At 57.8% G+C, this 10,666-nt stretch overlaps 1 protein-coding gene across 1 annotated transcript in view; it reads left to right on the top strand.

Moving 5' to 3' along the window:
* Positions 1 to 345: 345 nt before the first annotated feature.
* Positions 346 to 10,666, top strand: part of PHYKPL (5-phosphohydroxy-L-lysine phospho-lyase) — a gene marked incomplete at its 5' end in the record, with an annotated part of 19,231 nt that continues 8,910 nt past the window's right edge. Inside the window, 7 exons of the mRNA XM_008053378.2 lie at positions 346 to 528; positions 2,130 to 2,289; positions 5,740 to 5,814; positions 6,552 to 6,639; positions 6,716 to 6,832; positions 8,223 to 8,305; positions 8,545 to 8,770. Coding sequence (XP_008051569.2) covers positions 346 to 528; positions 2,130 to 2,289; positions 5,740 to 5,814; positions 6,552 to 6,639; positions 6,716 to 6,832; positions 8,223 to 8,305; positions 8,545 to 8,770 — 932 coding nt within the window. The remainder of the gene's footprint in view (positions 529 to 2,129; positions 2,290 to 5,739; positions 5,815 to 6,551; positions 6,640 to 6,715; positions 6,833 to 8,222; positions 8,306 to 8,544; positions 8,771 to 10,666) is intronic.

Genomic DNA, 10,666 nt, shown 5'->3' with positions numbered 1-10,666 from the left:
AGCGGCCACCGCACTCCAGTCTGGGCGACAGAGTGAGACTCCAGCTCAAAAAAAAAAAAATTAACCGGGTGTGGTGGCTCATAGTTCCAGCTACTTGGAAGGCTGAGGCAGAAGGATTGCCCGAGCCCAGCAGGTCGAGGCTGCGGTGGCCGTGAGCAAGCCATTGCCCTCCAGCCTGGGCGACACAGTGAGACCCGGACTCAAAAAAAAAAAAACGAAAAGAAACAGCTTTAAGTTCAGCAACTCCCTTCTCCCTGCCTTCTCCCTCACAACCTTCTGTGGAGGGGGAGACTGGCAGAGAGGCTCCTCTTCCTTCCGTCAGTGTCTTTTCCTGACACGGGGTAGGGAGCTGTGCTGGTGGCCCTCTCTCAGGTCTTCGGACGTGGCTTCTCCTTGCCTGTCCCAGCAGCTCGTCCTGCCGACTCTTTTCTCCTGAGGATCCCGTGAAGATTGTTCGGGGCCAGGGCCAGTACCTGTATGATGAGCTGGGCGCAGAATACATCGACTGCATCAACAATGTGGCACACGGTCAGTATCACACCTCAGGCCGGGGGGCAGGACAGAGGCTGAAGCTGTGGAGCTGGTTCCAAGGCGACCCTGAGGTCGCCAAGCGGTGCCCAGAGCCTGGGTTGAGCTGAAGCACCAGCCGTATGCAAAGGAGATCCAGCGTCTGTGATGTGGCCAGAGAAGACTCCAGGCCGCAGCTGTGCCCAACCAGGCAGGCGTCAAAGAGCTAGGTCTGGGGGTCCGGCTCCACTTGGCACTGGTGACGTGCTCAGAGAGCAACCAACGACGCATCGCAGCACTGACCAAGAGCCCAGGTCATGGCAGGGCCGCAGCCTGTTGACTGTCTCAGGTGCTGGACAGGGAAGCCAAAGGGGGCATTGAGTTATCCCACGGTGGCTGCCGTGATGGAAGAAAGGGAAGGTCTTAAAAGTGGAGGTTACCGGGAGGATTCTAGTCCCAGACTGCTTGGGCTCAAGTCCCTGTCTTCCACGTACTGGGATCTTGGGAAAGTGACTTAATCCTCTGTGCCTCAGTTTGCTCATCTGCAAAATAGACATAAAAATCCTAGGTACCAGCCAGGCTCGGGGTCTCAGCCTGTAATTCCAGTGCTTTGGGAGTCTAAGGTGAGCGGACACCTGAGCCCGCGGGTTTGAGACCTGCCTGGGCAACTTGGTGAAGACCTCATCTCTACAATAAATCAAAAAACTAGCCAGGTGTGGTAGCGCACCCTGTAGTTCCAGCTACTTGGAAGGCTAAGGCAGAAGGATTACCGGAGCCCAATAGGTCGAGGCTGCGGTGGCCGGGAGCAGCCACTGCACTCCAGTCTGGGTGACAGAGTGAGACTCCAACTCAAAAAAAAAAAAATCCTAGGTACCCACCTCAAGGCGTTTGGAGAATTAAGAGCTGAGTGTTAGTTCACGTGACTTGGTTTGCATCCTGGCACACTGAGCTCTCAGTATAGGTTCACTGGTATCGTTATCCTTGGACTTTGGCAATCAAGATTACCTCTAGCCTCCACTGGCTGGTGGAGTCAGACCAACTGGCAGCCATACCTCTCCCCTGCCTTTGCCAAGCAGAAGGCCTGGAGAAGCCTTGAAAGCACAAGCCAGGCGCAGTGGCTCAAGCCTGTAATCCCAACACTTTGGGAGGCAGAGGCGAGAGGATTGCCTGAGCCCAGGGTTCAAGACCAGCCTGGGCAGCTTGGTGAGACCTCGTCTCTACAGTAAATCAAAAAATTAGCCAGGCATGGTGGCACGCCCCTGTGGTTCCAACTACTTGGAAAGCTGAGGCAGAGGGATCGCCTGAGCCCAGCAGGTTGAGGCTGCGGCGGCCATGAGCATGCCACTGCACTCCAGCCTGGGTGACAGAGGGAGACTTCAGCTCACAAAAGAAAGAAAACGTGGGCTATCTAGATGGGGTTTCTGTGGAGCCCCAGGCTCTCCTTTGACATGCTGCTTTCCTGAACTGGCCATCTCCTGCTCTGTCCTTGGACTCCCTGCTTCCTACCTCTCCCTCTGTAACCGCACCTCCTGGGGATGGGGGTGGCTTTACAGCTTGGGGTTGGGGGGCCCGGTGGGATGGCCACGCAGAGCCGACCGTGTGATGAAGTGGCCCTCTTCCAGTTGGGCACTGCCACCCTCTCGTGGTCCAAGCCGCACACGAGCAGAACCGGGTGCTCAACACCAACAGCCGATACCTGCACGACAGCATCGTGGATTATGCACAGAGGCTGTCTGAGACCCTTCCGGAGGAGCTCTGTGTGTTTTATTTCCTGAATTCTGGGTAAGTGGACTGCGGCCAGCCCCCATCAAGAGGTGAGAAGACAGTCGCTCACGTGGGCCTGCGTAGCATAGCCAGCCAGGTGTGTGCTCCCCCTGTGTGAGCCCTGGCGCTGTTTCTGCTGGAACCAGTCTGCTTGTCGCCTGTCAAGGGTGCTGTCACTTCCCGCATCCCTGCTGGGGCCTAAGGAGTTGCCCATTCCCTTATTTCTGCCTTACAGATGCAGCCAAAATGCCTGCCCTCAGGTTGCCCGTTAAGCAGTGAAAATATCAAGTGATTCTTCAAAGAGACACAAAACTACAGAGAGGGTCATTGTCTGGAGGAAGAGTATAGCGCCTGCGAGGCCTGGGGACAGTGAGGGCCTGACCTGTTCTGGGGGGCAGGGTAGCCTCGTGGGAGGAAGCGATGCTGAGAGCTGACTAGAGGTAGCCGAGAGGAGGAAGGAAGGGCACTGCCGCTCCATTGGAAGTACCCTCGTCGGGCTGGTCACCGCACGGAGCAGCCCATGGAAGGCCCTGCCCAGGAAAGGGCGTGGCACCCTGGCAAGCAAAGATCAGAGGAGGCTAGTGAGGGAAAGGATGTCAGCCGACGCTGAAGAGGGAGCCAGGGCCCGTCGCTCGGGCCCTGTTGACCAAACAAGGAAGCTGCTCTGGTCCTAAGAGCACTGGGAAGCCGTCAGAAGGTATAAATCAGACATCGTGTCTTGTGGGCGGAGGGAGAAAAGAGTGGATATTAGCCGGGCTTGGTGGCTCAAGTCTGTAATCCCAGCATTTTGGGAGGTCAGGGTGAGAGGACTGCCTGAGTCCACGGGTTCGAGACCAGCCCAGGCAACATGGTGAGACTTTGTGTCTACAATACATCAAAAAAAATTAGCTGGTCGTGGTGATGTGCACCTGTAGTTCCGGCTCCTTGGAAGGCTGAAGCAGAAGGATCGCCTGAGCTCAGCAGGTCGAGGCTGCAGTGGCTGTGATCATGCCACCGTACTCCAGCCTGGACAACAGAGTGAGACTGATTCAAAAAAAAAAGAGTAAATACTGTTAAGGGCCAAGCCAATAGCCAGGTGAAAAGCATGGTAGCTCACACGAGGAGCAGCATGGGGACAGACAGGCAATGGTCACAGCATATCCAGGATCTCAGAGCAGATTCTAGCAAGTCAGATTCATTTGGGTCACCATAATGAGTGTTATTGTCATTGCCCTTTGCGTGACACACTCACCAGTCCCCCAGATAATTTCTAGGAGGTGGGATCCCCTATCTTCGTTTTACAGATGAGATACAAGCAGTTGAGAGACAGGAGCCAGCTTGCCGGAGTCACGCCCGTAGCAGGGGAGCGGGCTGGGTACGGGGCACCTTCCGTGAGGAAGGGGCATTCTTGCAGGTGCATGTCCTCAGATGTATTCTCTGTGGATTCCAGCAGCTTCCATGTCCCCAAATCCCATGAGTTCTTTGCTCCCTGGTCTTCCTCATCTCAGCAGGAAGTGGAAGCGCTTTCTCCTCACGCTGCCAGTCGCTGTGCTCTCCTGTTGACCGCCAGATTCTCTGCCCGCCCCCACCACCCCTCTCCTTTGCCACTTCCTCCTCCTCTCTTCCTCAGGCTGGTCCTGGGCCATTTTTCTCTGAGCCCTCTGCTTACGTGATGTCATCATTCCCTTGGTAATAAATATCATCCATGTGCTGGTGACTCCTGATTTTATGTTTTGAGCCCAGCTCCCTCCCATGTGCTCCAGACTCAAGACTGTAGCTGCCCACGTGACATCTGACCAACATCCCTGGGTTTGCATGTCCAGAAGACAGTCAAGGGCTGATGGGACAGGCCATGATTTCCCTGGACCTCAGCCCTGCCTCCTCTGCCGCTCTGTCCCCCACGGCCGTCTGGCCTCCCGGGCTTCCTAGGTCTCTGCCACTCGCACTCCTCCTAGTTCACTAGACAAGGCCAGGGCTGCCTCCCAACGGAAGGTGGGAGCCAAGTCGCAACCCCTCTCTGGCGCTCTTCGGTCACTTTGCACACTGGAGAGGAGAAAACCCAGGCTCCTCTCCCACGTGCAGCCCCGCGTGGCTCCTCACTTCCTCTCCTGCCCTGGCTTCCTCGGGCCCTGGCCTCTGGCCTCTGGCTCCTGAGCACACTGGAGCCCTTTTCCTTCACCGGCCTTTGCATGGCTGCTCCCTCTGCCTGGAAGCTTCTCCCTCAGAACTCAGTGCAAAGTCCCTCCTGGGGAGGCCCGAACAAAGTTCCACGGAGGGCAAGTCAAGAGCAGGGTGTCACAGGGCTGGGTCCTCCGAGGCCCTCCCCGCTGTCCCGGCATCCTCCCCCACGTACACATGCGCCAGGCGTTTCTTTAGTAGCTATAAAGATTTCCTCTTCCAAGGACACTGTCACCTCCTTTGAATGTAATCACCTCTGCTGAGGCCTCATCTCCCAGCGCAGCTGTATACAGGCAACCCTGAAGTACTGGGCGTTAGGGTTTTAGCACACACATTTTGGGGGACAATCCAGCCCATAACACCCCCACTTAGAGTAGGGCCCCTCTGGTTTTCTCCCTCAGCATTCTGGCTCCACTGTCGTGCTTGCCAAGGTGGCCGCGCATCCTTTCTTGGCTTTGGTGGTGGTGCTGAGTATGTGTGCGTGTGGTGGGCGGATGCTGTAACTCCCACAGCCCTCACTGCAATCTTTTGTGACTACATAGGGTGTGTCACGCTTGGGGAAACAGTCTCTGCCGCCTTCTGCCCTCCTTTCCCGGCCCTGAGGCAGGTCCCCAGTCCTTCCCTTTGTGGGTCTTAAGACCTGCAGTCCTAGAGCGCCCTGCCCTGTGCCCTCGGGGCAGGAGCCTCCCTGTCTAAAGGTCAGAGCTCCGAGCTGCTCAGGGCCCTGCAGCTTCCAGGGAGGGCCCGGGAGCCCTGCCCCCCGACACCTGGCACTAGGCATCTCTTCATCTGGAAACTTTGTGACTTCCTGTGCAATAAACTGGCGACTGCCTGAGTCGTGGGCCACCCCAGCAAATTAATGGAACCCAGAGAGGGTTGTGGGATCGGTCAGAAAGTCCAGGCATGGCTTGGACTTGGGGACTGAACCCTCAGCATGTGGGAGCTGATGGTAGCGGCAAAATTGAATCCCAGGACACTCAGTCGTGTCTACTGCAAAACTGGCTGCTGGTAGGGAGGAGTCATCTCTGTTGGTTGCTGTGCTATGGGAGCAGAGGGGAAGCAAGCTTTGAGTGTGTGAGTCTTTTCCAAGCAGCTTTCGTGCCACCTAGAATGGAAGTTCCGGGAGACCAGGCCCATGCGTCTCACCTACTGATTGCCCAGCCTGTGCACATAGGAGGCCTTTGCCACTTACCAACGAGTAAGCCGTTATCTGGCAACTAATGTCCCAGACGCTGCTTGCTGCTGCCCGGGCTTCTCTGCAGGCAACTCTCAGACGACCATCCGAATGGAGCCCACTTTTTTTTATCTTAGGTCAGAAGCCAATGACCTAGCCCTGAGGCTGGCTCGCCAGTACACGGGACACCAGGATGTGGTGGTGTTAGACCAGTAAGTGCAACTCCCAGCCCTGCCATTTCCAGAAGCCGGCCCGCAGTCTGCTGTAGACCAGGGGCTCTGGCTCAGGTGCCCTGGGCAGGGAGGGTGATGGGCTTGCTACCTGAGGCTGCGTGGCAGGCAGAGGGCCTCCTGGAGGCTCTGTCCCCGGGCCACGTTCCGGGAGGGCAGCTTCTGGGCAGCAGAAAACACTTTGTACGGGAGTCAAAGGTGGTCCCATGCTGTTTTTTTATTTTGTTTTGTTTTTTGTAGAGACGAGGTCTCACCAAGTTGCCCGGTCTGGTCTCCAACCCACAGGCTCAGGCAGTTCATTGGCCTTGGCCTCCCAAAGTGCTGGGATGAGAGGCTGAGCCTTGGAGCCCAGCCCCATGCTGTTTTAACTATTCAGGCAGTTCTGGCAGTAGCTCCTGCGTCCTGAGTATCTGATGTGTGCAGGCCCAGGCCCGGATTTGTTATAACCCTGACAGAGAAATCCCCCATTCTACAGAGGGGACAGCTGACGCCAGAGAGGTTAAGCAGTTAGCCACTGTCACACAGCCAGCGAGCAGCCTTGTAGGATGTATTGCTGACTCCAAGGCCTGTGCTCTCTCCCAGCTGGGGGACAGGGGGCTGTGCCAGAAAACGTGACCTCCCCTGGGTGTCTTTTGGGTGGGGGGGGCGGCGGCAGTCAGGGCCGGGCCAGGGAGTGCGCACTGCCTGGGCCTGAGCCCACACTCCCTTTCCCTCCCCAGTGCCTATCATGGCCACCTGAGCTCCCTGATTGACATCAGCCCCTACAAGTTCCGTGACCTGGATGGCCAGAAGGAGTGGGTCCACGTGGTATGTGCTGCCCAAGGTAGCCCCAACTGGACGGCCACCCCCAAACCCGGATGACATGGCACTGTCCTCCCCACAGGCACCTCTCCCAGACACCTACCGGGGCCCCTACCGTGAGGACCACCCCAACCCAGCCTTGGCCTATGCCAGTGAGGTGAAGCGAGTGGTCAGCAGTGCACAGGAGAAGGGCAGGAAGGTAACCACACATGCCAGTCCAGGAAGCACCGTGTCCCTCCACTGTGCAGATGCTGGGCCCAGGGGGAAAGCAGCACGAGGCCTGCCCACTGGGAGTCTGGGCTGGGGAGTTCGTGCTCAGCGGGGTTCAGGTTCCGGCCGAGAGCATGGCATCTAGGCGGCAGGACCAGGCTGGACGGGCGTGGGGGCGGAGTGTCCTCAGAGGAGGCACCTACCTGCGGCGGGGCTTAGCCGCTCCAGGCGGGGTGAAAAGCAGCAGAGGGAAAGGCACGCAAGACGGGCTGCACAGGGGCGCAACCTGAGAGTGGGCCAGGCACGCGAGTCACAAGCTCGAGATGGGCAGGCAAGACCTGGACCCAGAGCCCCGAGGGCTGTGCTGGGCAGCCACGGAGGCCCGGGAGCCCCAGGATCTGAAGACGTGGGGCTGGCTGTTCCGTTGCCCAGCGCTGCGTGGAGGGTGGATTTGAAAGGGGCAGCCCGAGGCCCTTGGCCGCGAGGAGCCATTAGGCCCCAGGTGAGTGGTGGGGAAGCCTGGCCGGACAGGCTAGTGGCGGTGGGAGAAGGGGCGCAGGCAGGAGAGATGTTGCCCTTGGCGACAGCAGGGGCTGGCCTGTGGGTGGCTGGGTGACAGCTCCAGGAGGCACCACTGAAGGACAGGGGTGTGGCGCAGAGGGCGGGCTGTGGGGCTGTAGGTGCTGGCCGCACCGAGCGAGTCCTGGCCCCTGTGCTCCAGGGCCGTTCAGCCACTCCCAGGAAACCCGAGGAGCCCTGCTGGCGTGCAGCATTTCCTTCGGCCCTTGCCTGATCCCAGCAGTGGTCCCTGGTCAGCTCTAGCGCAGAACACTGTTGGGAAGTCGTGGCTTTCTGCACAAGGGCCCTTGGAGGGTTTGAAACAGAATGGCGGTGAGCTCAGCTCCTGGGGTTCAGACACCCACAGAAGGCCAGGGCAGAGACAGGCAGGTCTGCTGATAGGCTGGCACGTCCAGGCAGAGGGGAGGAAGGGGTCAGAGACAGCCGAGGCAGTCAAGGGACAGCGCTGATGGGGTGGGGGTGGATCAGGAAGGGGATGGGTTTCTGTCCTACACTGGAGGATGTGAGTGGGGCTTGTCACCGGAGAGGACACAAGGAAGGGACAGGTTTATGGGGAGACACCAATAGCTGAGCTTGGGGTGTGCCGAGTACAGGGCTCTGGAGGCACCAGGTGGTGAGGGTTGATTCGAGGCCTGAAGGGAATCTGAGTCACAAACCCTCAGATGTGACTCGACCCAGAGAAGGGGTGTGGCACTGATGGCAACTCGCCTGCTTGGGGCCCGCACCAGGAAAGGACTTGGCGCGCTGAGTGGTCACACAGCGCCTCCGTGTGCTGTCCCTGACATCCGTCTCACCCACAGATCGCAGCCTTCTTTGCCGAGTCTCTGCCCAGCGTGGGAGGGCAGATCATCCCTCCCGCTGGCTACTTCTCCCAGGTGGCAGAGTGAGTAAGGGCAGGGCTACCCAGGGGCAGGGCTGCGATGGGTTCCCCAGCCTCAGCCTGGCATGCTGGCCAGAACTTTGAAACCATGCCCAGAAGTGACGGCCTGAGGAAGGCCAGCCACCTTCCACGGTCCCGCCTCTTTGCTGGCAGAGCCGAGACTACTCGGAGCCCCAAGCCCTCCCAACCCCTGGGCTGATCCCCTGGCCACAGCCCTGTCAGCCATTTGTCCTTTGCCACAGGCACGTCCGCAGGGCCGGAGGGGTCTTTGTTGCAGATGAGATCCAAGTTGGCTTTGGCCGAGTAGGCAAGCACTTCTGGGCCTTCCAGCTGCAGGGGGAAGACTTTGTCCCTGACATTGTCACCATGGGCAAGTCCATTGGCAACGGCCACCCTGTGGCCTGCGTGGCCACAACCCAGCCTGTGGCAAGGGCATTTGAAGCCACTGGCGTCGAGTATTTCAACACGGTGAGTTGGTGGCCCTCCCGGGGCAAAGGAGCAGCGTGGGGTTTCATGGGCCCCGGTGATCAGCCTGTCCTGAGCAGTGGCCTCGGGTCTGGTCTGTGCCCAGGGCACTGACTTCTGAGACACTATGCTTGGGGAGGTCACAGACCAGATGAAAAAGACACAAAACACTTTAAAAGTTAGTGTCTAGCCGGGCATGGTGGCACGTGCCTGGAGTTCCAGCTACTGGGAAGGCTGAGGCGGAAGGATCGCCGGAGCCCAGCAGGTTGAGACTGCGGTGGCCGTGAGCATTCCACTGCACTCCAGCGTGGGCAACATAGTGAGACTCCAACTCAAAAAAAAAAGTTAGTGGCGATCCAAAAGCTGTCACAAGAGACCATGCTCATAAAATACACAGAAATAACATAAGCATCCCCATTCCCTTCCTACAGAAGCTGCCCACTCTGTGCCAGGCCCCGGGTCAGGAGCTGGACTCCAGAGCCGGCTCGATTGTCTGTTTGGGTACCACGTGCTCTAGCAATTGAGTCATGCTGCGGGGCTTCCCTGTCTTTGAGAGCTTTACCTGAGTGCAGCTGACACAGCATATCTGGTGGCCCCAAGACAGCAGTGCAGGCTGACTGAGGGGGAGCATGGTGGCCATCACAAAGCACCTTGGAGTCTGTGTTGATCCTGAAGGCAGTGAGGAACCTCCCAGGGGTTGTCATTGCCAAGATAGGTGCCCTTTGGAGAGCTCTCTGGCGCTCAGTGTGGAGAAGGGGCCAGAGGGAGGGAGACGGGTCCAGGCAGGACAGGAAGAAGAGACAGAGCTGAGAACTCACTGTGCCTTCCCCAAAAGAGCCAGCTTGAACAGGGGACTGAAGCATGTCAGGACTGACAAGACAGATGAGGCAGACGAGGTCATGAAGCGTGAAGGAGGTGACACTGGCAGTGCTTCAGTGCCTGTCACTCTGCCCAGGTGACACAGAGCCTCAGTGGACAAGCTCCCTGCCGGGAAGACACACAGGAATGACCATAGGGGGACAACTTAGTGGAAGCAGCATGTCCATGGCGATAGGAGGCACAGAGCACCGCAGGCAGGAGTGGGGACAAAGTGCAGGCTGGGCAGCAGAGGCCCCATCTGGACGGGAGACCGGAGCCAGGACCAGAAGAGGCATGGAACTGGCATGTGAGGAGGAGGGTGTGGCCATGTTGGGGAGGATTGGGACCCAGTGGAGCTGAGTCCTGACTCCTGTTTCCGTCACTGACTCTTAAGAGCACAGAATCAGAGGAAATGTAGTCATTGGTTCGTGAAAGGCTCTTGTCCTCTGTCTCCGCCAGGCCCTCTCTAGCTCAGTAACCTCTGTTGATGTTACACACACCTGGGAGCCACCATCCCAAATAATAGTCAAGACTGACGGTAACCTGCATTAACCCGTATGTTGGCCCTGGCCCATCATCATTCCCCCGCCCAGATGACACCGATATACCCCATGTTGACCATTTGTTTTCATTGTTTTTGGACTTTATGAATTCTGTCACATGTATATACTCTTGGGGGATTCTTTTCACTAAGTGCTACTAAGAATCATCCATTTTGGCCAGGCTCAGTGGCTCAGCCTGTCATCCCAGCACTTTGGGAGGCCGAGGCGAGCGGACTGCCTGAGCCCGTGGGTTAGAGACCAGACCGGGCAACTTGGCGAGACCTTGTCTCTACAATAAATCAAAAACGAGCTAGGCGTGGTAGCACGTGCCTGGAGTTCCACCTACTTGGAAGGCTGAGGCAGAAGGATTGCTGAAGCCAGCAGGTCGAGGCTGTGTTGGCCAGAAGCGTGCAACTGCACTCCAGTCTGGGCGACAAGAGTGAGACTCCAACTTGAAAAAGAAAAAGATATCTTCATCTATGCTTTTTTTTTTTTTTTT

The sequence above is a fragment of the Carlito syrichta genome, unplaced genomic scaffold (genome assembly GCF_000164805.1).
Source record: "Carlito syrichta isolate Samal-C Ts95f unplaced genomic scaffold, Tarsius_syrichta-2.0.1 Scaffold288137, whole genome shotgun sequence".
NCBI lineage: Eukaryota > Metazoa > Chordata > Mammalia > Primates > Tarsiidae > Carlito > Carlito syrichta.
The sequence above is the reverse complement of the archived record's forward strand: the minus strand, read 5'-3'. Positions and strand labels throughout refer to the sequence as shown.